Below are 27,346 nucleotides of genomic sequence, written 5' to 3'. Positions count from 1 at the left end.
CAGTGGTAGAGCCCTTGCCTAGCATGTTCAAGGCCTTGGGTTCTAATCCTAACACTGCAATAAACAAATAAACCAGGTGTGGTGGAACAGGGAGGCAGAGGCAGGCGGATCACTGTGAGTTCAAGGCTAGTCTGAGCTATATAATGAGTTCCAGGACAGCCAGCACTACATAGTGAGATCCAGTCTGGGGGAAAATAATAATAATAATAATAATAATATAAATAGAAGAAGAAGAATAATGAATGAATTAGGGACTAGCCCGGCCTCTTAGGCCAAGACTACTAATCTACTGGTACTTTAGTCTTTTTTTCAAAACCTTCCTTTTTTTTTTTTTTTTAATTGGATTTTTTTAAATTTGCATTTCAAATGTTTCCCCCTTTCCAGGTCTCCCTTTCGGAAACCCCTTATCCTATCCCCTCTCCCCCTGCCTCTAGAAGGTGCTCCCCCACCCACCCACCCACCCACTCCTGCTTCCTTTCCCCCGCCTACCCCCCCCCCCCCCAATCAGGAGGTCTCACATAGCCCAGGCTGGCCTCCAACTCACTACAGACCTGAGGATGACCTTTGAACTCCTGAACCTTCTGCCTTCCCATTCTAAGGCATGCACCCTCAAACCTGGGCCACTATTCTGATGTGATAGCAAGGATCACTGCATGCTTTTGAGCCCAGTTTTTGGAGCGGGTGGGTGTGTCCAGGAAGAGGCACAAGAGGAGAGAGGTGGGGCAGGGCCCGAGGTGAGGGCGGGACCTGGGCAGAGCCTCTTGCTGGCTGGGGCGTGTCCTCGCCTAGGGCAGGACATGGGGCGGGGTCTAGACGGGGCGGGGCCGGATCGAGTCCTGAGCCGGGTAGTGGTAGCGGCGCTGGCAGTAGGAGTGGACCCGCTGCAGCTTGTGCAAGCCATGCCGGCGGCGCGCGTGGAGTACATCGCGCCCTGGTGGGTCGTGTGGCTGCACAATGTCCCGCACTTCGGCCTGCGTCTACAGAGAGTGGACAGCACCTTCAGCCCGGGCGACGAAACTTACCAAGAGGTAAGCCGGTGATCCCAACCACTGAGACGGACCCGCAGAGTGGGAGCCAGAGCCAGCCCGCGCTCGCCTAGGTCCCATTCCTTTCTCTCTTTCCTCGGCAGCCCGCGCTCTCCGCGCTTCTCAGAACCCTTTGGTCCCCAGTTGGGCCCTCTCGGCTCTCCCGGGTCCCTTGGCTGGGACTCTCGTCCTAGCTGGAAACTTTGGGGTTCGTAAAGCTGGAGAGGTTGGAGTAGAGTAGGCTGGGGAAGAAGAGGAAGGACGTGGAGACTGCGCTCGGGAGGCGGGGGCTGAGCCTTCCGAAGACTTACAGTGGGGGTGGGGCATCTGAACGGGGTGACTGGCGGCCGAGGTGTGTGGGTGGGCAGGGGTGCTCCAAAGTTCCTCCTCTTGAGACTCCAACACCAGACCTTTTCTCTCCCGGCGCTGATGGCCTGAGAGAAGTTTAAGCAGAAACTGACTCTGGAGTGTCTTTTGCGCTTCTTTCCTCAGCCCTAGCCTGCAGGGTAGCAGCCGCTGCCAATACCTCTGCCTTGGCTTCTTCTCAAAGGCTGCGGGGCTGAAAGAAGCGGCGTGGGCGACTTAACCTCTTGGACGCCAAAAACCCACAGCTGTTTAAGTCAAGGATAGAGGGTGGCTTCTAATCCACCCCATCTCGCACCACATCCTGCAACTGCCCTGTCTGCTGTGGCGTCCCTTCCCTACAACCTTCTAGGCCCTGAAATTCTGAGGTCTAGGTTCCCGGGCCAGTTACCCTCTTCATCCTTATACTTCTGAATTGACCCTGATGAAAGGGGATTTTCCCTTGCGGGTTTTGGTAGGCAGGTCCAGGCTTCTGACCTGCTTTCCAGACCCAGCTACCGTCTTCTCAGTCATCTCAGCCGCGGTTAAACCCACGACGGCCTCTGCGGCCCGGCTGAGTCAGTTCCCTCTGCTGGGTCAAAGATTCAGGGGCTGCGGCAACTTGGGAGGAGGCCCATTATTAGTTCAGAGCTCTGTGCTCATGTCGGACTTTGACCTGTAGTGACTGGCACCATGTCCTAATCTCCATAGTGGGGCATCTGGCCGAGCAGGGCTTCTCTAGACTGCCCAGGAGTGGCTTCTTGCACTCCCAGACTCTCCTCATTCTGAGGCCAGGGGCTCCGGCTCCGCGCGGTGTGCACTGCCCAAGAAGAGCCAGTATCCCGGAGTCTAATTATAACTTTCAATGGCTCTGCTGCTTGCAGGCTTAGGCAGTAAGTTTCTGTTCTTCTGGGAAGATGGGACCCCTTTGTGCTATTGGAGGCACCGTCACCCCTAGGCACTGCAGCCGCCCCCGCCCCCCAGTCTTATCTGGCCCTGGAAGGAAGGCTTGTTCCCTGAGGTCTAGCGGCTACCGGCATAGCACCAGGGAGTCTTCCTTTAGCTAGTGCTTAAAAGGGCACGGATATGGTTTCCGAACAGCTGTGGTGGGGGTGTGGAGAGAGCCCAGATCCTGTGCCCTGGGTCCCAACCGTATTTTCGCTTCTCTCCTGGAAGAAATCTAGCCCCTCAGCTGGGTCAAGGAGACCCCTGGTTGGGAAAGGGTTGACACGGGCTCTCCCTCACCCCCACAGCCGGAGCCTGACCCCACCCACTCCAGCCTATGAATAGATGGCAGGTGTGTGGTGCCTGTGAATCCCACTCGCGGTCTTTGCGTCCAGGATCCTGACCCCCAATCCTTTTGTTGTGACTCTTTCCCATAACCACTGTACCTGTTCCACCCCTGCTCCCATCCTGGTTCAGCTATGAGTGGAAGCAGAGCCCGGGGAGGTGAAATGTGATGGGCCTTAACAGAGGTCTGGCATTGGGTATTATTTAATTAAGGCTACTCCTATTTCGGTAAGTTCCCGTGTTGTCTGACCACGGGTCTCTTTTCTCCTGAGCACTGGAGTTCCGAAGCTGGTTAATTGAAGCTGGTTAATTCACAAGGTCGCCTTGGGTGCCTTATGTTGTTGTAAGTGGTCTTGGTCCTCTGCAAACTTAGAGACTGAGTGTTGTGCTAGGGCCTGGGTGACATGACCATAAAGGTAGCAAAGGCTGAGGCGTCTCTGAAGCGAGGATTGTCTGAAGCAGGGGCATTGCCATTCCACTGGTGGAGTTGGATTCCAGTCCCGTGGCTGTGTGACCACAGGCAGATGAGAATTCTTCCCTCATCTCTGTGTATCCCGTGAGTTATTCTACTGAGTATTCACAGTAAGGACATCACAGGACCCAGCGATGCAGTCATTAGACAAATGGCCTGGAGGTGATGGGTGTCTAAGGACAGTGCCTTGTCAAATAGTGAGGAAGAGAGCCTGAGAGCCTGAGCAGGGGGAAGACTGTGAAAGATGCGTGTGAAAGTCACAAACAGTGTGGTCATTAAGGTCAGTGTGTGTGTGTGTGTGTGTGTGTGTGTGTGTGTGTGTGTGCGCTCGCGCGCATGTGTGTATATGTGTGCATTTGCACACATGTGTGTCCTCTGTGTATGTGTGTGCATGTGTTTATGTGTGTGCATGTGTGCATGTGTGTGCATTTGCACACACGTGTATACTCCTCTGTGTGTATGTGTGTGCATGCACGTGCACGGGTGTAGGTCCGACCTACAGCCTTGTAAATAGGCAGTCAGACTCCAGGAATGATGATCCCGTGTGTGGGACCTAGAAAGCGAAGTAGGGCTGAGAGCTGGCCACGTGGTCAGCACAGGCTGTGATCCAGAACTTTCCTGAGTGAGAAGGACCCAGCTTGCTTCCTGAGATTTTTTTTTTTTCTCTGACCAGTGGAGGCCAGAAGAGTAAGTTGGATGCCCTGGAACTGGAGTTCCAGACAAGGTTGTAAACCACCCTCAGGTGTTAGAAACTGAACTCTAGTTCTCGGCAAGAGCAGCGAGTGCTCTTAATTGCAGAGCCGTCTTGCCAGCCCTTGAGTTTGAGGTTTTGGTTTTTTTTTGTTTTTGTTGTTTGTTTGCGACAGGGTTTTCTGTAGCCCGGGCTGGCCTTGAACTCACCACACAGTAAGGATGATATTGAACTTCTTGATAATGATATTGAACCCCTGTCTCTGCCTCCAACATGCTAGGATTACAGGTGTGTGTGTCCATGCCCTGTTTACGGGTGCTGGGGGTGGAGCCCTGGGTTCCCCACATGCGGGACAAGCACTTTACCAACTGAGCTACGCCCCCATTGAGCCCTCCTTTTTATTTTATTTATTCACTTATTTGCTCTTCAGGCAAGGTCTCCCTGTGTAGTTGAGGCTAGCTTCCACCTGGCAATCCATTTGCCTTCGCACCCTACAGTATGGAACTGCCACTGTGTGTCACCATTCCTACAGTATGGAACTGCCACTGTGTGTCACCATTCCTGCCACTGCCTAGAGACCTAGGGACCGTGGAAGTGTCTAGTTTCCTGATAGTTGGTCTTTCTCATCCTCTCCCCCATTGAACTTGAGCCTGAGTCCTCAGGAAGCCGCTACATCCCCAGCCATTTGCAGGAAGTGGCTGTGAGCCCAGCAGAGGCAGGCAGGGCTGCAGACCCGGGAATTCTGCTAGGCTCCGTGTCTGTAGCAGGGCGCAGCTTAGATCCCATCCCAGGTCTCATTTCTCTTTGACAGGAGAGCAAGCCTGGACATCGGAGATGATCCCTGCTTCAGATCTAGCAAAAGGGCTCAGGAGCTCACAGGTGGGAAGCAGGTGGCCAACTCTGTAATCCCTGCTTGGCAAGGAGGCCCTAGCTGGCTAGATGCCCAGTGGGCAGCGCTGAGGATAGTTAGAAAGTTACAAAATCGAGCCGTGTCTCTCAGAGATGCCACTTCAGTCTCCTCCTTATCTAGGGAATTATTTTCACCCTCACTGTCCACCAGCTACTCACGGGAGGCCAGACTCTGATGATGTTATGTCCATAGGACTTCTGTTGGATCTGAGGACAGCACACCCATCTAGGGCCTTCTGCAGGTCATGTGAGAGGTGGTATGAGAGGAGATGGTTGTCCTGGTTTGGCTTGGATTTTTCTTGACGTCTCAGTGTCCTGAGAGTCCCCAGTGAGAGGTCAAGGATGTACCTCAGTTGTGAGTGCTTACCTAGTGTCTTAGTCAGGGTTTCTATTCCTGCACACACATCAGGACCAAGAAGCAAGTTGGGGAGGAAACGGTTTATTCATTGCTGTTCATCACCAAAGGAAGTCAGGACTGGAACTCAAGCAGGTCAGGAAGCAGGAGCTGATGCAGAGGCCATGAAGGGATGTTACTTACTGGCTTGCTTCCCCTGGCTTGCTCAGCTTGCATTCTTATAGAACCCAAGACTAGCATCCCAGGGATGGCACCACCCACAATGGGCCCTCCAACCCTTGATCACTAATTGAGAAAATGCCTTACAGCTGGATCTCATGGAGGCATTTCCTCAAGGGAGGCTACTTTCTCTGTGATAACTCCAACTTGTGTCAAGTTGACATACAAAACCAGCCGGTACACCTAGCATGCACAAAGCCCCAAATTCCATTCCCAGTACCCTAAAAAACTGACTGTGGTGGCACACACCTGGAATCCCAGCACTTAAGAGGCAGAGGCCAGTGGATCTTTGTGAGTTCTAGACCAGCCTGGTCTACATAGTGAGTTCTAAGACAGCCAGGCTATAGAGAGACCCTGCCGTTAAAATAGTAATAATAATAATAATAATAATAATAAAATGAAATAACCACAAACAAAAAGTCACTCTTGACATCATAAGGAGTTTGAGGCCAGATGGACTATAGACTCCGTCTTTTTGACCCAACTGAGCTCACTGAGGACAGAATATGGAATTCTGGGAGAAGAACAGGATGCTCAGCTGGAGGCAGATCGAGGAAAAAGCAGGCTTTTAAAGAGCTCAGCCCCATGGGAGAAGAGCCAAGGTCAGGATGAGGAAGCCCGTTCATTACATCTGAACTTGGGAGTCATGGTCATCAGACTGTCACGCCAGTTCCCCAAGGAGTTAACCCTTCCCAGGCTTCAAGGTGGTATTCTCCCTACAGAGCATGAGGATAGGCCCCCTGCCTCAACCAGAGGCTGGCATACCACTGAAATTGCCATCTGTACTCCCCCGAGGTCTGTCTACAGTGGTCGCTGCTGTCCCCCTAGCCTGAGTACCAGGGTGGCCCTGACTACAAATGATAAACCAGAAACGATCAAAAGAGCTTTGATGTCAGAGAGACCAAGTTTGGGCATGGTGCTGGGACAGACGGGGAGTGGGGGTGGGGCAGTAGGAGGCTGGGGTGATGTGGAGACTGGCCTAAGTTCCGGCAATTGCTTGAGAGTGTATGTATGAGTAGAATCACCCACCCTCTCTCCCGTTCCCCCACCTGATCCCATTCATGTGTACTATTTAGGAACGGAGACATGGTGGCCTGTTTAGAGTTGCAGGAGACCCTCTTGTCTCCCCCCACTCCCTCTCTTCCTACCTTCCTTCCCCTTTCTGATCCCTTGGCCCTTGACCCACTGACAAACCAGCTTCTAGCGCTAATCCTTTAGTTGCTTAGGGCTCTTGGGGTGAGCAGCTAACAAACCTCATCTCCACCCGCATTTGGGTTTCCTACACAGGGCACTGACCTAATTGAAGCTAACTGCCTGGGCAGGAGAGGGTGCAGACCCAGGGCTATCCAGCAGACCTGGGCATGCAGGAGTTCAGGGGGCTCCACAGGAAATAATAGGCTCACAAATTCTACAAATCAGAAATCTGGAATCCAGCTATGGAGAGCTGGTGGAGCAGGTTTGCAGAGACTGAAAGGCAATCCTTGTGTCTCATCTCCCTCCTGAGTGGGGACACCCCATAGGGTCAATGGTTGCTTCTGCTTGGGGTGAACGCAGAGGAGAACACAGGGAGTGAAGGGAGATGCACCGTTAGTTTGGCAGCATAGGTCATTGTTGAAAATACACTCAGGGCTGGTGAAATGGCTCAGAGGGTAAAGGCACTTGCCGCCAAGCCTGAATTCAATACCCAGGACCCACATTGCATAAGGAGAGAATTGAGTCCCTAAAGCTGTCCTCTGACCCCAGCACTAGAGCCATGGCATGTGTGTGATCCCACACATAAGATAAACAAATAATAAAAATATAAACTATATATTTATTCATAATGACTTACTGGAACATGTCCATTCTTAACTCTTCAGCTGAGTCAGTTACTTTTATTTTTAAAAAGAGAGAGAGAGAGAGAGAATGAGAGAGAGAGAGAGAGAGAGAGAGAGAGAGAGAGAGAGAGAGAGAGAGTTGAATACACATACGTATGTGCAGGTGCACATGCCTATTATTTATACATAGAAGACAGAAGAAGACATCAGGTGTCTGGCTCTGTCACAATCAGCCCTATTTCCTTCAGACAGGGTCTCCCACTGTGCTCGGAGGTAGACTGGGGGCCAACAAGCCTCCTCTTGCCTCCCCTCCATAGTTTTGAGGTTACAGAGGTGTGGGGGGTTATGAGAGAGAGACAGGGAGAGCAGGGGAGAGCAGAGAGAGTCTACACAGCCTTTCATATAGGAACTAGGATCCAATCTCAAGTCCTCATGCTTGACAACAAATACCTTTACCTCCAAGCCATCCCCACAGCCCTCAGCGTTAATGTAACACTTCGTCCTGAAGCTGAGCACGGCAGTGCATGCCCAGTCCATGATCCTGGTCAGGTGTACCCTTGACCACCCTAGGCACTGCTGCATCTCCAGATGACGGTTGGTCATCTCCGACTGCACTGCATGTACATCCAACTGTCATGACTACTCCGTGGTCCCATCATTCCCCCCGTTAGATTTACCCACATTATACGTTGCTGCCGTCGCCATCTGGTGCCTGTGTGGCATAGCGTCATATGACTTTTGCACACGGCGTGTGTTTTTTATGAACACCCGCATTGTTTCCAGTGTTTGTTGATTGCTGCTGGACTCAGTGACTGTGGATCTGAGTGTATGTGGACCTTGTAGAGGGACACACTCCCTCCTTTCCATGAAGCAGAACTGCTGGGTCACAGTGTGTCTGGAAGTACGGTGCCTTACAAATCGTCAAGGGCGGAGACCTGCTTCTTAGTGGTGGGATTTCAGAGCCTGTGAGGAGAGAGTGGGGCTTATTTTTAGGTTTTGGAAACAGGATCTCGTTCTGAAGTCCGGACTGGCCTGACCTTCTTGATTGTTGGGGTTATGGGCATGGATATGTGCCACCATGCCCAGACACAGAGTGTCATTTCTAGACACACTTACTGTCCCAGTACTTACAGGAGGGGATACCAAGAGTGTGAGGGAACCCTGGGCTACATAGTGATCCCAAGGGCACTGTGGGGACCCAACAGTGGCATTTGCACCCACAAGGCTCTGTGTCTTGGGCCCCGCTGAGTGGGTCAGTTTAGAGAAGTTAAGCTACTGGGGGTGGGAGGGGAAGAAGATTGTTAACCTCTGTTGACATTAATCTGTTGCTTCTGCCCTTGAAAACACTCGATGAGATAAGTTGGCATGGGACCAGTTCTAGCCTTGTTTGGTTCTTTGGGATTCTGTTGTTATTTGTCCTAGTCAGGATTTCAGTGCTGTGAAGAGACACTATGACCATCTCAACTACTTTTTAAAAAAATATTTATTTATTTTATGTATGTGAGTACACATAGCTGTCTTCAGACACACCAGGAGAGAGCATCAGATCCCATTACAGATGGTTGTGAGCCACCATGTGCTTGCTGGGAATTGAACTCAGGACCTCTGAAAGAGCAGTCAGTGCTCTTAACCGCTGAGCCATCTCTCCAGCCCCCCCATCTCAACTCTTATAAAGGAAAACATTTCACGGGGGCTGGCTTATAGTTCAGAGGTTTAGTCCATTATCATTATCGTGGGAAGCATGGCAGCATCCAGGCAGACATGGTGCTGGAGAAGGAGCTGACAGGTCTACATCTGGATGAGCAGGCAGAGGAAGAGAGAGAGAGACTGGGCTTGACTTGAGCTTCTGCAACCTCAGATGCCCCAGAGCCCACACCCCCACACTTCAGTGATACATTTCCTCCAACAAGGCCACACCTCCTAATAGTGCCACTCCCCGTGGGCCTGTTTGGGCCATTTTCATTCAAGTCACCACACTTGCTTATTGTTGATTTTTGAGACAGGGTCTTACATGGCTCAGACTATGATGACATTGAACTTCTGATCTTCCAGCCTTTTCAGGCCCACCCACCAGCTCAGGGTTTTTAAAGGGAACTGTCGTCTGTCAGGAGGCCTAAGTGTCCCCTCTAAGTGAGGACCACTTAGGTGCACACCACCAGGCCCAGTCTTACATAATGTGGGACTGGAAACCCAGCCTTACCCAGCAAGCATTTCACCTTCTCTACTGCAGCCTCAGCTCCTCCTAGTTCATGCTGTGATGGGCTTAGCCCAGGGTTTGACTTGTTCTCCAGCTCCAGGGAGGTACCCTGCTTCTGTCAGAGGCCAACTTATAGTATGGTGACTTTGTGTAGTGAGTGAGCCCTAAAGCTCCCTTTCTACCCAGCCTCCTTTGCAGTGAAAGATGCCTTCCAGGCAGTGACTTCCCACCGCCTTATTGCACACGAGCCTCCTGAGGTCATTCTAAGGGACAGGTGTGCTAGCGAGTGGTCCAGGCCCCCTGCCTCACCTCGAGGACTGTGGAGTATGCTGTGTTCAGAGCTGCTGCCCCACCTTCTATCTCCCTGAAGGAAGAGGAGGAAGAGGAGGGGGAGGAAGAAGAAGAGCAATAGGAGGGGAGAAAGAAGGGGGAGGAGGAGGAGGAGGAGGAAGAGGAGGAAGATATTCCTTCCATGCTCAAGTGTTGCCCAGGTGGAAGTAGAAGCCATGTGCTAAGTGACATGAGACATCTCACATGTCCTCACAGCTGACCTGTCACTTGCAGATTTGTCCCTAAGTCTGAGAAGCCTGTCCAGTCAGGGTTAGCATCAGGACAGCCCAAATCAGGGGCTCCATAAGCTGCCTGCATCCTCACAGGAATAGGCAGCCCAGCAGCCACCCACAGGGGTCATCTCCATACAGTCTACCCAGCCGGTAGCCACCAGCCTCTGAGAGCGCTACAGGTCACCTCCCTGCGCTTGCCTGCATTCAGCTGTTCTCTCTCAAATCTTGGTTTCCTGTGGCCTCCTGCCCTGATGATCACTACCACCCACACAGGTTCCCTGACCAAAAATCCAGAGAGAGTGACCTCCTCCCCCGCCCACTGAGACACTGGACTTTGGGCATCACTGAGGCCTCATGGGAAGCCAGGAGGCTGTCAGCTCAGGAGGCTGACTTAGAGCCAGGTCCAGCCCTGGCTGGTGGCCACTGATCCCGAGGCCATCTGGTGTCCATCTGGCCAAATCAAGGGATTGGAGGATACAGTGGAGGGGGACACCTGGGCCTCCCGACAGACAACAGCTCCCTTTGAAAACTCTGACCTACTAGGAAGGGCCTAAAGAGGTATACACACACACACACACACACACACACACACACACCCTCAACTGTCTGTCCTGCCTGCTACCACTGGTATTGTGTGTGGGTCAGCTGTCCCTGGCAGGATACAGCAAGAGGCACATCAAAGATTATCTACCCTGTCTCCTCTGTTCTCACCCTTGAGCACAGAACTGGCTTCTAAGGACTCTGGAGAGCTGCGGCACCCAGAAAAGGCACATTCCATTTTGACATAGCAAGACAGGTATGGTAGTACCCATGATCCTTAGCAGCTGGAGCTTAGTTTCACTTGGTCCCTAAGTTTAGTCTCATGGCCCAGGCTCTGCCTCTTTCTAGCCCTGTGACCACAGGTCCACAGCCCTGTTTGCAGCCAGCAGGTCTCCCTCGCTCTCCCGAGTGGCTCAGGGCTTGTCATCCGGCCCGGCCTGGACCACATCTCCATCCAGAAACCTGGGCTGGGCCATGCATAGCTGTATGAGTTATTTTCGTCATTGCCTCGGTAAGATTCCTAGCAGAAGAAGCTTGAAGAGGGAAGGATCTGTTTCAGCTTGCAATCTGGGGGGCCATCGCCCATCATGGCGTCGGTGGGTGGAGCTATTGGTGGCACAGCACCTGCAGAAACAGGGGTGAGGGCTGAGACTCAGCTGCCTTTCTCTTTTGTATAGAACGCCGGACCTTGATGAACTCTCCAACATTTCTGGTGGGCCTCCCCACTTCTGTTAAACTAATCTAGAATCTCTCACACACGTGTCTGGAGATTTGTCTTCTAGCAGATTCTAGATCCGGCTGAACTTGATAATACAAATCACCCCAACAGCTGCCCCTCCCTGCTCCCCCCACCATTCCTTCCCATGCCGAGTTTATCTGTTTCTCTGCTGTATCCACCCTGGCAGCCAGATGTAGGGCAGGCTGTCTAGAGGGCTGGGCATAAGGATGCTTTGCATTTCCTAGGGCTCCCTGCTCCCCAACCCCATGCTGGGCCAGAAGCTGACACAGCCTGCCTCTCTTCCAGTCACTGCTCTTCCTGGGGGTGTTGGCTGCCATTGGCCTGGGCCTGAACCTCATCTTCCTCGCCGTTTACCTGGTGTGCACATGCTGCTGCCGGCGGGACCACTCGATGCAGACCAAGCAGCCCGACTCGTGCTGCGTGACCTGGACTGCGGTGATGGCTGGGCTCCTCTGCTGGTGAGTGTCCTATGTACAGGGAGAGCTAGCCTGTGACCAGGACACCCTTCAGTTCCATGTGGCTCATCGGTGTCTAGTGACGTTCACTTCAAACTAACACCTAGAAGAACAACCTGTCGCCCAAAATGAACACTGTCCTTTTTTAGCCAAGCGTGGGGAAATCTGTCTCTAGTGTGGTGATGGGGGTCAGCTTAATGCCCCCCCCCCAACACTTCTACGAGGCCAGGACCAAGCCTGACAGCCACATGGATGCTCCTCAGTTGACCAGGTGAACAACAGACATTTCTTTTCTGTACACCACGATCAGCTTCCATGGCCGCCCAGGGTCCGCAAGATCAGAAGTTGGCCCCAGTCGCTTCCGTGTCTTGTGGAATCAGGAGCTTTAGTGCCCATGGATAGATCTTCCCCTGCACTCTGAGGAATGCGTCTTGCCAGCACTGTGTGAGAGACCCACCCACCCAGCTCCCAGCCATCAATGTGCTAGCTCTGTGTGTTGGTGAATTTTTCTTGTTTCTATATCTGTAGGACTTTTTCCTAAATTGTAGTGCCCCCTAGAGTTGTTGAAGGGTGTGGCTACCCTCGAGGGTAAAAGTCCCTTGCTGTTTATCTGAAGGACTGGTCCTGGGTTCCATTCTGCAGAAGGGTCACCTTACTCTTGGACATTCTTTTTCTTTTCTTTCTTTTTTTCTTTTCTTATTTTCCCTCTGCCCTTTCCCCTCCCCTCCTCCCCCTTCCCTCCCCCTCCCTCCTCCTCCTCTTCCCCTTCTTCCTCCTCTTCATCTTCTTCCTCCTCTTCCTCTTTCCTCCTCCTTTTCTTTTTTGGTGCTTTGAGACAGGGTTTCTCTGTGTAGCCCTGGCTGTCCTAGAACTCACTCTGTAGACCAGGCTGGCTTTGAACTAAGAGCTCTGCCTGCCTCTGCCTCCAGGAATTAATACAGGAATTAAAGGCATGTGCACCCCCACCCAGCTCATGTCTTTCCATTACAATTTATTCGTTCATTGTTTCTCAGCCTTTTGGCCAAGATGGAATTCGGTGATATGTTCACTGAAGCCAAAAGATAGGCCATCCTCGAAGCAGCAAACGAGTGGGGAAGGACTGGTAAAACTTGGGGCTGGAGCCAGGACCTAGAGGAAAGAGTTTCAGGCCCATGGGAGGGACAGAGAGCCATCTGACTCTCAGACTCCCATGAAGAAATGGGGTACTAAAACCCCTCTTCCTGGTGTGAGTGAGGCATGACAGAATGGCCAGGGAAAGGTGAGAGCCCAAACACACACCAGCAGTGCTTGATCTGATGCAGTGATCCTCAGAAAACTGCGGGTGCTCCTACATTTCCAGTAGAGCTACTGCAGACAAGCCTGTTGTCAGGTATAAATACCGTTAGAGTAAAATGCAGTAACCGTTTAACGCTGGTTAATCCAGCATCCAAGTAGAACCATCGCAGACAGTAGTGGCGGCTCGCGCCTTTAATCCCTTTATTTCACATGTGTGGGTGTTTGCCTGAGTGTGTGTCTGTGCACCACACGTGTGCCTGCTGCTTTGGGGACCAGAAGAAAGTGCTGGAGCCCCTGGAACTGAAGTTACATACGACTGTTGTAAACTACCACGTGGCTGCTGGGAATCAAACTTAGGTGCTCTGGAAGAGCAGCCAGATCTCTTCATTCTGTTTTGCTTTTTGAGTTTCTTTGTGTAGCCCTGGCTGTCCTGGAACTCGCTCTGTAGACCAGGCTGGCCTCAAACTCATAGAGATCCACCTGCCTCTGCCTCCTGAGTGCTGAGATTACGTGTGCACCACCACTGCCTGGCTGCCTTGTTTTTTTAAAGCATGCTTTTCCCATGTGAATGTTTTGTGTGTGCACATGACACCTCCAGTCACACTGTAGAGAAGGATGGACAGAGTAATGGTGCAGTGAAGTGGACTCAGAACATGGGTTCTGATATTGCTTGAATGCTAACAATACTGACTGGAGCTGGACGTGGTGGTAATTGAGGCCCAGGACAACCAAGCTACAACCATCTCAAGGAGGAAGAAAGGATGAGAGTGAGGGAGGGAGGGAGGGAGGGAGGGGGGAGGAAAGGGAAGACATCAGTGTGTGCTTGTCTGTGTGTATGTGCGTGTGTGCGCGCGCGTGTGTGTGTGTGTGTGTGTGTGTGTGTGTGTGTGTGCGTGCGTGTGTGTGCGCGCGCCTTCTCACACCTTTTCCTGAGCTAGCGTTATGAATGAGAGCTGGGGAAGCTGGTTGATTGGCCTTGTGATCCCTGGAGGGGTGGACCACATAGGGATGACAGAGTTAAGGTTGCAGATGATTTACCCAGGCTGGAATGTTGGAGTCAAGCCAGCAGTGACATTTCATACAGATGGATTTCAAGTTTGGCTTTTGATTAAAATCAATAGGAAAGAGAGGAGACTAAGCTTGACAGTTCCTGAGGAGAAAATCCAGGGAGGGGACGTTTACTGACCATGATGTCAGTGGGGCAGGCCAGTGGAGGGAGGGTCTGAGAGCATCAACACACACACCACACACACACACACACAGAGAGAGAGAGAGAGAGAGAGAGAGAGAGAGAGAGAGAGAGAGAGAGAGAGAGAGAGAGAGAAGCTCCCCACATTGCTCAGTCCCAACTAAAGAGTAACATTGAAAACCAGTCAGGGGGTCAGGAGTTCAAGGTCATCCTCAGCTATACGGGGGAACGTCAGGCCCAGCTGGGAATACATGAGACCCTGTCTCATATGTCTGTCTCAGAGAGCATAAGGCAGGAGGTGACAAAGGGGACACTTAGAGACATCAGATGCAGTTTGTGGCAGAATTGGAGATTTGTTCCAGCCACCCAAAAACTGATTAAGGGCCAGCAGGCTCTGGGTTAAATGAAGCAGGCAGGCGTCTTTTCAGCTCTGTAAGAAGGAACTTGCCAGAAACTAAAACTTCACAGTAGAGGACCAGATCTGGAATATTTAGAGAAAACAGAGTGTGAGAGTCAAGAAGAGTTGTTGACCGTGTCTGGAGAGACATGTAGGTTGGCATTGAGTGTGTCAAATCGTATGGCAGGGCTGCACCAGAGCCACCAAATCCGAATCCCCAAGCTTACCTGCCTTTGTGTGTCTTTCAGAAGTATGTAGCCAGCCAGGACAGGCAGGCTTCTGCTGGGTCACTTTAGGTGGTCCTTAACCTTCACCCTCAGACAATATCCCCCTCATGCCAAGTCCCCAAATAAAGCTCCTCAGTCAAAAGCCCACACTGTGGCTGTTATGGAAGCTTTTATTCACAATTCTCCAAAGCTGGAACCAAGTAGAAGGTCCTCTTCCGTAGCTGAGTGAATAAATAAACACACACATATTCAGACAATGGAATATTATGCAGTGCTGAAAAGGAAATGTCCCGTTGAACCATGAAAGACGTTGGGAACCTTGAATGTCTGTCACTAAGGCAAGTGACCTGATCCTTATTGGGAGAGGCTGGAGGCTATGCCTCCAGTTGTAGGACATCTAGAGAAGGCCATGGAGACTCTAAAGCCCGGGGTTGGAGAAGGGGGGGTAGGGGAGAGGAGTAGGCGGAGTGCAGGAGAGTTTTAGGGCAGGGTCTGCTGTGATGGTGAACATCTGACACTGTGTCCAGACCTAAAATTTTAGCCCAGAGTGGCCCCTGTGCACACTGGGCCTTGGACGGCACCCATGTTCCTACTGGGTTACCAGTCATAGCCAGGATTCTACCTCATAAAGGAGGTCATACTTGGGACTGAACACAAATAGAGGAATTCTGCACCTGCTCAATTTTGCTATGAACCTAAAACCACTCTAAATCTTTTTTTAAAGATTTATTTATCTTTATTTTATGTGCATGGATGGTTTGTCTATGTGTGTGTCCAGGCATTATGTGCATACAGTGCCTTTAGAGATCAGAATGAGTGTGTCAGGTCCCCCTGGAACTAGCTTATGACTGTTGTGGACTTCTGTCTGGGTGCTGGGAGCAAGCAGGGACCTCTGAAAGAGCAGCCAGTGCTCTTAACCACTAAGCCATCTCTACAACTCTAAAAACATATTTGTTTGTTTGTTTGTCTGTTTGTTTGTCTGTGTAACAGCCCTGGTTGTCTGCCTTGGAACTCACTATGCAGACCAGGCTGGCCTGGAACTCATAGAGATCTGCCTGGCTCTGCCTCCCAAGTGCTGGGACTGAGGGCGTGCGCCACCACTGCCTGGCTGCAGAAACCTTTTTTAAAATAATTAGTGTAAGATTGGGACTGTACCTCAGGAGTAAATTGTTTAACTGGTGCACGTAGTCCTAGGTTCAGTCCTCAGTACATAGAAAGATTGACAATACTTATGGGAAAACCAGAAGAAAGTGCTTGCTGTACAGACAGACATGAGGACCTACCTGAGTCTGGATTCCCAGCACCTATGGAAAAAGCTCACACATCTGTAACCCCAATGCTAGGGATGGAGACCAGAGATGGTTCCAGGTTCACTGAGACTTTGTCCCAAGAGAATAACACAGAGATCGACAGATGAAGGCACCCAGCATCATCTTCTGGACTCCTTGTGCACACGAACACGTGCATATACACATGTGAGCACACGTTACACACCTCACACACAAGTAGCACAGAAGTGTATTCTCTTCTGGGTATCACCCCTAACCTTTGTTTGGGGTTTTTGCTTGCAGTGCTGCGGTGGGCGTTGGTTTCTATGGAAACAGCGAGACCAACGACGGGGTGCACCAGCTGATCTACTCCCTGGACAACGCGAACCACACCTTCTCTGGAATGGATGAGCTGGTAAGGATTGTGGGCAGGTGGCTGGGCACAGGCACAGCCCATGAGATCAACAAGGCCAGAACAAGGGTGCCAGTCAGCTCTCAGGAGCCCAGCTGCGCCCTGTCGAGTTGTGTGAGGGACGCTGTGGGCCGGGCTGCCTTCTGAGCCGTTGCCCTGCCAAAGGCAAACACAGTTTCTATGTCCCAGGCCAAGGGAGGTTTCAGGGCAGCTCGACCCCATCACATCCTGGGCAGTCTGCAGAACGTCTGATCACTTACCCATCCCGTCTGATCACTTACCCATCCCTGAAAGAGACCTCAAACATGGGTTCTGCAGTTGTTCTGTTATTGTTATTGTTATTGTATTTAAAGTAAGAGGTCTCATTGTGTAGCCCTGACTAGCCTGGTGCCCTCTGTGTAGACCAGACTCACCTGGAACTTTCCATGATGAAACACTGCCACCCTAGCGTACTGGGCATGGGTTGTTTGTTTGCTCGTTTGAGACAGGGTCTGACCTTGAGCTCTTTACCAGGTCTCAGAGGATGACCTGATGTTTGTGTGCATGTGTGCACTCCAGTGCCTTGTATATGCAGTGCTGGGGTCTGAACCCCAAGCTTTATACATACTAGGCGAGCTACATCCTCGGTCCTGAACATGGCTTTTTATTTTTTTATGTTAGCTCTAAGTACTTTGTACAGAGTTCTGTTCCATATATCAAAAGGGGGAAAAGAACCTGGAGACCAAGCATGGTGGTTACAGGCCCTGAACAAAAAATAATGTTTTAAGAGATAAAAAAAAAAAAAAAAAAGTCTTCAGAAACAATGGAAGACTCCCCCTAGCACTACACACACACACACACACACACACACACACACACACACACATACAAGGCTTGGGAAGAAGCCTGCCTCATAAACCCAGCTGTGTGTCTTGGGACTATGGGATCAATGGCACCATCTCTGGGCTCATCTCTTCACCCCTGGCTTCTGCCTGCCTGTCACCTTTGCCGAGTGCCAATCTTTCCTGCTGAATTTCTAGGTGATCTGGTGACAGCTCCTGGTGTATCCTGAGGAATCTGGTGGGAAAGGCCAAATGCATATTTTAGGGAAACTAGACCTTGGGCGTCTGACCCTTTCTAGACCAGGTCCCTCCTGAATAGCACAGGTCCCAGCAAAAGGCACATTTTGATTTGCCAGCCCTAACTCGAGGAACTGGTGACCTGGCATCCTCCTAGGGAAGACTCAACCTCATCCGCCCCCTCCCACATGCTCCTTTAAGCTCTTCTGGGGATCTATCTAGTCCTTCCATCAGCTCCGGGGGGGGGGGGCTGGGGGGGGGACCAGAACTCTTCTTACCTTAAAAAGCAAGCTATGCTGCCCAGGATGTATACCGCTCAGTATTTGTGGGAGGTGGCCCCTGGGAACTCACTCACTCTTATTCACCTCTGACCTGATGGGGACCAAGCCCCAAGGACGCCTTCTGCCTGTTGGGCATTGCACTGTCTCTCCGTCTCCAGCCACCTTCAGCCTTGGTAGTGGGAGAAGCCGGCATGTCGGAAAGACCCCGAGCTGTGACCTTCACGGATGGGAAAACTCAGTCTTTATCTCTGGTGGGGAGGAAGTTGCTGGTGTCTAGGAACAAGCTCTGAGCCAGGTTTGGACACTTGGCTGTGTGACCTCACCTTCACCCTGTCCCTGGAGACAGCCCTTACCATCTGGCTGTTGCTGCAATGTAGAATAATTGTCCCCGAGGGCTTCTTGGGGCTGCCAGCTACGGAAGCATCTGCCCTTTTTACCTAAGAGGGTGGGGAAGGCCTCAAGGTGGGTACCCAACAGTCCCAGGCCTGAGGACTGCAGGGAGATGATAGATCCTTATAGAGCCTTCCCCCTCACCCAAAGGGTGGGGTCCAAATTGCAGGTAAATAAATGGCATCAGGTGAATTACCACCAGCGAAAGTGCCCTGTAAACTATAGAGTGCTCTCTCCCTGGGAGATTAAGATAATGGTGTCATTATAATAATTACTGCTCCGGTTGTGGGAGGCTGTGGGTGGCAGAGTCAGGATGGAGAACCACCCAGCATCCCGGATCTTAAAGCTGGGCCCTGCTGGAGCCCAGATCTAGCAGCCAAATGGTCAACTAGAGGACCTTCCAGGGCTGCCCCTAAACACAAAGGCCAAGGACCCTCTGCATGCTTCTCTCTTGGCTAGAAACCCCCACCATCCTGAGCCCATAGTAGGCCTATTGGAAACTGACGGATGGAGAAACTGAGGTCCAGGCCTCAGGTTCTTCTCCTCCCACTACCTCCCTGAATCTGAGATGGTGTTCCAATTGACCCGCTCCACAGGTGACCTGGTGATCCCTCCCAGAGGTTCTCAACCTGGCTCTGCTTGCATCAGAATCTCCCAGTGAGCATGTTAGCCCAGGGCGCCAGCCCCACCCTTCTGGTTTCCAGTTTACCTTCTGAAGCAAGCTGAAAATTTGCATTTGTAATGAGCTCCTTGGTGATGCTACTGGCCTGGGGACCGCAATTTGAAAGCTACACCCCTCTCCTTAATGACCTTCTATCTGGCCTGTATACCCATTTGAAAGCTACACACCCCTATTCTTAATGACCCTCTATCTGGCCTGTGTACCCACCTGGTGGAAGAGCTGAGCTGTTCTTGTTTTCAGTTCCCAAGAAAAAGCTACTGGCCATGTCAGGGGCATCACACCTGTCTTGAAGGTCAAGGACTGGGACCCTTGTGAGCAAGCACATGTGGAGGCCATTGTTGTGATGTGTTCTATTGTCTGTCTGTCTGTCTGTCTACCTAGCATGTATCTATCATCTCTTCCTGTGAAACAATACCAGAAGGGAAAAAACGGACTTGACAGATGTTTATCGTCTTGTGGTTTTGTTTCTTTTCTTTTTTCTTCTCGTGGCCCAGACTGATTGATCCTCTTGCCTCGACCTCCTGAGCTTTCAGGATTCAGGCCTCAGACGCCACGCCTGGCCTATTCTCTGATTTTTGTTGTTTTGGTTTTTAACACAGGGTCTCTCTGCAAAGCTCTGGCTGTCTTGGAATCCTCCATATAGCCCAGGCTGTGAGCCGCCACACCTGGATAGTCCTTACAATCTCAACTTCTCTCTCTTTTTTTTTTTTTCTTGGGGTTTTGTTTGTTTGTGGGAGGGACTTGTTTTTCTTTATGTTTGTTTTTTGAGTCATTGATAGCTCAAGCTAGCGTCAAACTCCCCGTGTAGCCAAGGATGACCTGAACTCTTGGTCCTTCTGCCTCAGACTGCTGAGTGTTGGGATTGTTCAGTACAACACCCAGTCTGTTGGACGCCTTGGCTCTCAGTCAGGACCTCCTGCGTGCTAGGCCAGCACTCTACCAAATGAGCTACACGTCCATTTTTGGCTTGTCCTTTTGTTTTGTTTTTAGTTTTTTGAGACAGTTTTTCTGTGGAGCCCTGGCTGTCCTGGAACTCATTCTGCAGAGATCCACCTGCCTCTGCCTTCCAAAGGTGTCCACCCCCACCTCCAGGCGAGGGAGGGCTTTTTTTGTTTTGAGATTAAAAGCTCATCTGTAGCCAATCTGGCCTTGACTTCAAGGTGATCCTCCTGCCTCAGCCTCCCAGTTGTTAGGATTCTACAGACATGAGCCAGCAAGCCCAGTCCTAATCTGTCTCTATCTTGGTGTCTCTACATCTGTCACCACCTCCTAAGAACCCAGCAGAAGCCAGAAAATGGAAGAGATGCTGACACGCACAGAAACAGAGAGCCATTGTCTGTTCTAGAATCAGGAAGTCACAGTGTAGGGAAGGCATGAAAAGCCTTCCCTAAGATTGACGTGGGGTTCTCATGATTCCCTGAGCTCAGGGTGCTCTCCTGTGGGCTTCATTGCTGTGCCCTCTTCTGGGATTTTTCTCTTGCAGGCCTTGGAAGCCATTGTTGTAGACATTTTTAATCCCAATCCAGGGTTTCTACCCTGCCTTTGACTATTTAGTTCCTGGACACAACCTTTATATTTACAATACGCCTTAATCGGCACGAGAGCTGGGCAGATATCTACCCTCTATGCTCTTAGAGTCTACTTTCCTATCGATAACTCCGAGTAATTACTTACTGTGTTTCATCTGGGCAGCTCTTCACGCCAGCTGGCCAGCCCTCGGAGCATTTTCATGACTCACCTGACCCATGGCTTCTCTCTCCCCTCCTCAAGCCAAGGCTGGTGGTGCCCTTCTTCTAGCTGTTTATTTATGACAATGTCAAAGCAGCAAAGCCAGACCCTGGTAGCACAGTCCTGCTGGCCCAGCTATTCCTGAGGCTGGGGCAGGATGATCTCAGATTGAAGATCTACCAGGACCCCATAGCCAGTTCCAGGCTAGCCTGGGCAATTGGTGAGACCCTGACTGCAAACAAATAAAACGGAAAACAAACCTCTTCTTCTCTCAGCTGCCGACACACAGACTCTGCTCAGACAGCTGTAGGGCTGTGGCTCCGTGAGATTCACCTTTGCAGGTCAAGCCGAACCCCTTGGTTAGGAGCTGACAAGGACACCCTCAGCCACCTTTCATTTCTGTCTGCATAGACAGATGTTCGTTCGGTCCAAGCAAAGGACAGGTGCCTCTATACCCACCCAGCAGGACAGACATCCTGGGAGTTGGGGGACATGAGTCCAAGATAAAACACTAATTTCCTCCTCCTGTCCCAGGGCCAGGCTGGGAGAAGACGACATCTGTTCTCTGTTTTCAAGGCCCCATTGTTCTGCATTGACTTGTGGTTGGGACACTAAAAGCTGATTCTAGCTTGGAGACAAACCCCTTCTCTTGTAGGGCGCCTGAGAACCCTACTGGACTAAAGCACAAGGCAGCAGCCTGGGGCTCTGGGTCTTTGATGTCATGATCCCAGGGGATTCAAACATTAGGAGAAAGTTCAAGGAAGAAAAATGGATTCTCTCGGTTTCCTATTTGGAGTCCAGGTTGAGCCTTCCTCTCTGAAATTCAGGAGGCCCGAGGTGTTTGGGATTTCAGAATTTGGAGTTTGGGATTTATATTTGGAGTTATTTGTATCATTTCCTGCTAGGTTGTTAAAATGATTTGGGTTTCCAGATAAGAGAAACTAGGGCTTGGAGAGGCAAAGCTGGATGAAGCCAAAGCATGCCCAAATGTGACTGGGCTGTGTGTCTGTCGGTCATCTTTCCAGTACTATAACAAATCCCCCGAGATGATCAAACTTATAAAGAACAAAGGTTTGTACTCCTGAAACCTCAGCACTCGGTAAATGGATACAGGAGGATCAAGAGCTCAAGGTCACTCTCCACTTCATAGCAAGTTGGAGTCCAGCCCCAGCTGCCTGTCTCAAAAGTGAGACAGTTTTTAAAATGAAGGGGAGAGGGAAAGGGAAAGAAAAAGGCTTGTTTTGGTTCAACCTGGGAGGTTTCAGCTCGTCTCGTGTTGGTTGGTCTCATTAGTTTGGAGCTTTTAAGAGGCCATAGTGAGCCCATGGGACAGGCAGGGCTGCTCACTGTGCTGTATACAGAAGCAAAGAAGGCATCCCAGAGTCAGCCTGGTGGGCAGTGGTAGTGCGCTCCTTTAATCCCAGTACCCAGGAGGCAGAGGCAGGAGGATCTCTGTGAGTTCAACACCAGCTTGATCTACAGAGCAAGTTCCAGGATAGCCAGGGCTACAGAGAGAAAACCTGTCTCAAGAAAAATGAAGGAAGGAAGGAAAGAAGGAAGGAGGGAGGGAGGGAGGGAAGGAAAGAAGGAAGGGAGGAAGGAAGGAAGGAAGGGAGGAAGGAAGGAAGGAAGGAAAAGAAAATAAAAGAAAAAAGTGCCTTCTTTGAGGTACCCCCCCCCCCATGACCTGAAGTTCTGTCACAGTCCTAGCTAGTCACCTCTTAAGCATTCTATCTACCATTTCCCAAGATCACCAAGTTTGTGCCCATTCTTTTAACATGGCTCTTTGGGAAACATTCCAGACCCACATGATGGCAGAGGGCAGGCAACAAGACCTCTGTCCTTGGCCACCCCTCTGGGGCAGCAGTCTCATGAGTTCCTGGGTCTATGTCAGTATGGAGTATCCCTTCAAACCCAGCTGACTAACCATTATTTCCTCCTCCTAAGACTTTCCAGGGCTATCCCAAGGCCAGACTCCTAACCTCTTCCTTACCCCCCCTAGGTATCTGGAAACACCCAGAAGATGAAGGTAGACCTAGAACAGCACCTGGCCCGGCTCAGCGAGATCTTTGCTGCTCGGGGCGACTACATTCAGACCCTGAAGTTTATGCAACAGATGGCAGGCAATATCGTCAATCAGCTCTCGGGGCTGCCTGTGTGGAGGGAGGTCACCACGCAGCTGACTGAGCTGTCCCACCAGACTGCCTATGTGGAATACTACAGGTGAGGAACCGGTTGGGGGGGGGAGGCGCGAGTGGGGCTACAGATGCAGACCCAGCCACTCCCTACCCCCCAGCCTCACTGTGTAACCACACTGAACAGTGAGGTGCTGAGGGGCTCCACCTCACCTCTACCCCACCCGCTGTGTACTTTTCTCATTGCTGTGACTAAATATCTTGACACAGACACTTAAGGAAGGAATAGGAGTTTATTGGGCTTGCAGTTTTGAGGGTGTGGTCCATCCTGGCGGGGAAGATGTGACGACAGGAGCGTGAGGTCCCTGGTCCCATCACATCTGTAGTCTGGAAGCGAATGATGAATGCTGTTATTCCGTTTCCTTCTTTCTATCCAGTGCCTCTACCCACCTGACTTAGTTAGTATCCTAATTAGAGTTTCTATTCGCTGGGATGAAACACCATGACCAGAAAGCAACTTGGGGAAGAAAGGGTTTATTTGGCTCACGCTTCCACATCACTGTTTATCGTCATCGAAGTCAGGACAGGAACTCAAGAAGGGCAGGAAGCTCCAGGAACTGGTGCAGAGGCTATGGAGGGTACTGCTTACTGGCTTGCTCTCATGGCTTACTCATGCTTTCTTACAGAACCTTGGACCACCAACCCAAGAGTGGCACCATCCCCAGTGAGCTGGGACTTCCCATATTGATTATTAAGAAAATGCCCTGAAGCAGGGGTTCTCAACCTTCCTAACTCTGCAACCTTTTAATACATTTCCTTCATGCTGTGGTGACCCCTAGCCATAAAATGATTTCTTTGCTGCTTCATAACTGTAACGTTGCTACTGTTATGAATCTTAATGTAAATATCTGATGTGTAGGATATCTGATATGGGACCCCCCAAAGGTTGAGAACCACTGCCCTACAGGCTTGCCTACAGCCCAGCCTTATGGAGGTGTTTTCTCAATTGAGGCTTCCTCCTCTCTGATGTCTCTAGCTTATGTCAGGTGGACATGAAACCAGCCAGAATACCACCTCAATTAACACCACCTAAAAATCTTAGACTGTTGAAATAATTAAGCAGATAAAGGCCTCTGGCGCCAAGTTTGACAACCTAAGTCCAATTCCAAGACCCCTCATGATAGAGGGAGAAAACTGGCTTCTGCACTTTGTATTCTGATCTACACATTGTATGACATGCCCGTGTGCATACACACACATAGACATGTGTACACAATTTTCTTAAACCTTTCTCAGACATGTGCAGAGATTTGTTTCCTAGGTGATTCTAGGTCTCATAAGTGAACAGGATCAGTCTCCACACCACCTCACTTAGGCATCCAAACTCATCTCTGTCTCATCCGGCTGGGGCATATGTTTATGTCCTTGTGTAACCCAATCCCTGGTAAAGTCACTAAACTCAAGTCATAGACCCCAGACTGGCTGGCCCCCTTCTGAAGATAGGGTCTCAGAAGGAAGGCTTTTGAGAGCCAAGGAAGGAGGCAGCTCTCTCTGTCCTAGATTGACCTCCATCCAAATGGTAACGTGAGCGCCTGTAATATGCGTGCATCACGTGTGACACAAGCATCATTGTACTCAAAGGGCCAGGCATCCAGTATCTTAGACACAGGATGGAACAAATGTGTAAGTCTTGCATGACAAGCTTCAGCTCTTTGAATCCCTTCCTTGCCCAAATAACTTGGCCCCTCTTCCGAGCCTCTGCCCCAACATTACACAATATATTCTTGGTTTTCTGGATTAGTATTCAATTATATCATAAACTCCCACCCAGGAGGCTGCTGCTGGGCTGAGTCAAGAGGAAATGCTCAAGGCCTCTTCCCCTCAGACTCTTTTTCCCAAAGGGGCGTACTCACCCAGTCCTGAGCTCTCTGGGTGGTTCTCTGGGATCCAGGTGGTGCTCCCACCCCTCATCCCACAGATTGACATTTCTTGATGACATTTCTTGATTCTAAATGGACAGAGTCCTTTTCTCTCAGATCCCCACAGGCAAAATGCCATCCTCCTAGGGGACCAAAAGGAACTGTCAGCTCTGAGGAGATAGTCTTCCATCACCCAGGACCCTCAACAACGGGATCTGATGAACCCCTTGATATGGGGGCTGTTCATTTCCTGAGCCCTTGAAATCACATCAGAGCCAGTGGGGTATCCATGGTGTGTGTGTGTGTGGGGGGGGGGGTGTCCTTATTGACCCAGCTCTTTTTTTTTTTTTTTTTTTCTGAGTGCATCTGGCTGATCCAGTGGGCATTTTAGCAAAGACCATAACGAAACGGGGAAGGATCTTAGGCTTCTTAATCCAGGTCACGTTAAGGAGTGAGAATCGTCCGAGCAGGCCCCTGCAGCTCCCGAATGGCAAGGGCCATCTCTGCCAGTGTTTGTAGCTCACGGGCTTCTTGGAGAACCTTCCCAAAAAAGCTTTCCAGCAGTTTTCATGCCAACTATTCACTCCAAAAGTGTCAGAACACTTTACTGGGGAGACATATCCAGCTCAGAAGATGTAACAGGCCGAGGCTTACTGCCTGGGGCTGAGATGTGGATGCTGTCTCACAGATGCCGGATGTGGTGGGGTGTGGGGGTGAACCGGCAGCATTAGCTCAGCAGACGAGAGCCAAGTTCATGGTGAGAACTCCCTCCCCCCAGTTCCCAGGGGCTCCTCTGGGAGAACACATCCGCCCAGGAGCTGTTTCTAGGAACAGTTTACACACGCAGCAGTTCTGAAAGCACAGTTGTGGACGGGTCAGGAGCCCTTCTGCATCTGGATTTCCTACAGATGGGAGAGGAAGCAGAAGGAGCAACCAATCTTTAGGTTGGGAGCACGGAACCCATGTTTTAGACGGTGCCTGGTGTAGGGGGGACCTATGTCCCTAGAAGGAAGGAAAATGTAGGGGTCTCATGCAGCCACCATGAGTCTCCATTTTCTAATCTGTAGCATAGGACATAACACCAGATGGATCCCAAAGTTCCTTTCAACTCTGACTCTAAGAAAACTGGCTCCTTGGAGGCCTCCAGCAAGTGACAAGCCAGCTCTATCCATGTCCCTAAGCTGAGGCCCCATTCCTGAGACCCCAGAGACCTGTCATGGAGTAGCTACTGCTCTGTTTGGGGGGCTGAGGGTTTCAATTAAGGCCCCGCTTTTAAGCATCAAGCCTCCATTCACAAAGATAGCATCTTATTTGGCTTCTGGGGACCTCCAGCTTGCTCCATCTTCCTCAGAGCTTGTCAGTTCCTACCAGTTCCATTGTGGCCTACTTACACCCCAAGATCCAGTCCTCAGCACCACATAAGACCTATGGTGGTGCACGCCCCTGATCTCAGCACTCGGAAGGTGACAGCAGAAGAGCCACAAGTTCAAGGTCATCCTTGGCTACATATCCAGTTTAAGCCATCCTGGAATATATAAGACCCTGTCTTTTTAAAAAGTGACAAAAGGTGCATGCAAGTCCCTAGCTGGCATAGGACAGGTTTTTACCAGAAGCTCTGTAGGGAGTCTAGAGGGTAGATGGGACCCCAGGATACCTTGACCCCAACTCCATCTGAATTCCCTGATAGTCAAGAGTGATCCCTCTCACACAGGCACCCTGACACCAAGCTCAGATCTTGGCACAAATGTTGGTTGAAGAAACCCCTGCACACAACACTGTATGTTGCCCACAGGCTAGATGGGCAAGATTGGAGGCCTTGGGGAAGACAGACAGACAGACATCCATCAAAGAAGGGGGCCTCTCTGATCTGTGACTGTAATGTCAGGCCTTACTAAATCTGTTCTCTGAGGGTTCTAGAAACAAAGCAGAGGAGGTGGGAGCTGCCTGATTGGTGGGAGGGAGCTGCAGAAACAGAGCCGTGTGGTCCACTGTGGACGCCTCCAACCACGGATGTCAGAGCTTATTAAAACGTGGGCAGGGGCTGGAGAGATGGCTCAACAGTTAAGAGCACTGACTGTTCTTTCAAAGGTCCTGAGTTCAATTCCCAGCAACCACAGGGTGGCTCACAGCCATCTGTCATGGGATCCGATGCCTTTTTCTGGTGTGTCTTGAGGAAAGTGCACTGTACTCACATAAAATAAATAAATTAAAAAAAAAAAAAAAACTTGGGCAGAAGGGTTGGGATGTAGCTCAGTGACAGACCTCTTATTAGCATGTGTGAGGCCCTGGACTTATTCCTATACATTGTGAAAAATAGTAATATCAAATAGACTGAAACATTTATATCCTTTGTGGGAATGGGCCGTGTGAGTTTACTATATAGCCCAGGCTGGCCTGGAACTCTCATGAGCTGGGATTCCAGGTGTCTGCCACCATGCATGGCTTCATTTTCTCTCTTGCATTATTCACATCTCAGGTTCTTAGTAGGCTTGTTTTTCTTTAGGCCCTTAGTAGGCAGCTGTGAGTAGTGGCAGATGAACAATGTCGATGTTTTCCACCGTGATGGAAAGTTCTAGTGCCCTGTACTGGCCTCAGTATATTCCACCAGATTGTTAAGTCTGGATAGGAGAGTTCAGCCTCGTCTATGTAAAAATGAGTGTGTGGTTACTCCAGCCCCTGAGGACCCTCAGTCTGTGCTCCCTCTGGTCTGGGCTACTGTTCTGGCCTCCCAAGAGCAGTAGGTGGGCAGTTCTACTCTGCCACTCTTTCAT

General features: G+C 50.7%; 1 protein-coding gene and 1 long non-coding RNA gene across 2 annotated transcripts in view; one reads left to right on the top strand and one right to left on the bottom strand.

The window, feature by feature from the left end:
* Window positions 1-832: 832 nt before the first annotated feature.
* Window positions 833-27,346, top strand: part of Ttyh2 (tweety family member 2) — a 45,055-nt gene continuing 18,541 nt past the window's right edge. The window contains exons 1-4 of the mRNA XM_034505629.2: window positions 833-1,028; window positions 11,445-11,617; window positions 16,274-16,385; window positions 22,524-22,744. Coding sequence (XP_034361520.1) covers window positions 900-1,028; window positions 11,445-11,617; window positions 16,274-16,385; window positions 22,524-22,744 — 635 coding nt within the window. The 5' untranslated portion in view covers window positions 833-899. The remainder of the gene's footprint in view (window positions 1,029-11,444; window positions 11,618-16,273; window positions 16,386-22,523; window positions 22,745-27,346) is intronic.
* LOC143442619 (uncharacterized) lies at window positions 14,855-16,121 on the bottom strand. The gene is made up of 2 exons (XR_013110932.1): window positions 15,986-16,121; window positions 14,855-14,923 (listed from the first exon to the last, which is right to left on the bottom strand). It is a non-coding gene; the product is annotated as an uncharacterized LOC143442619 (long non-coding RNA).

This window comes from Arvicanthis niloticus, chromosome 6, assembly GCF_011762505.2.
Source record: "Arvicanthis niloticus isolate mArvNil1 chromosome 6, mArvNil1.pat.X, whole genome shotgun sequence".
Classification (NCBI taxonomy): domain Eukaryota; kingdom Metazoa; phylum Chordata; class Mammalia; order Rodentia; family Muridae; genus Arvicanthis; species Arvicanthis niloticus.
Note: the sequence above shows the minus strand (reverse complement) of the source record. Positions and strands in the feature narration are given on the sequence as shown.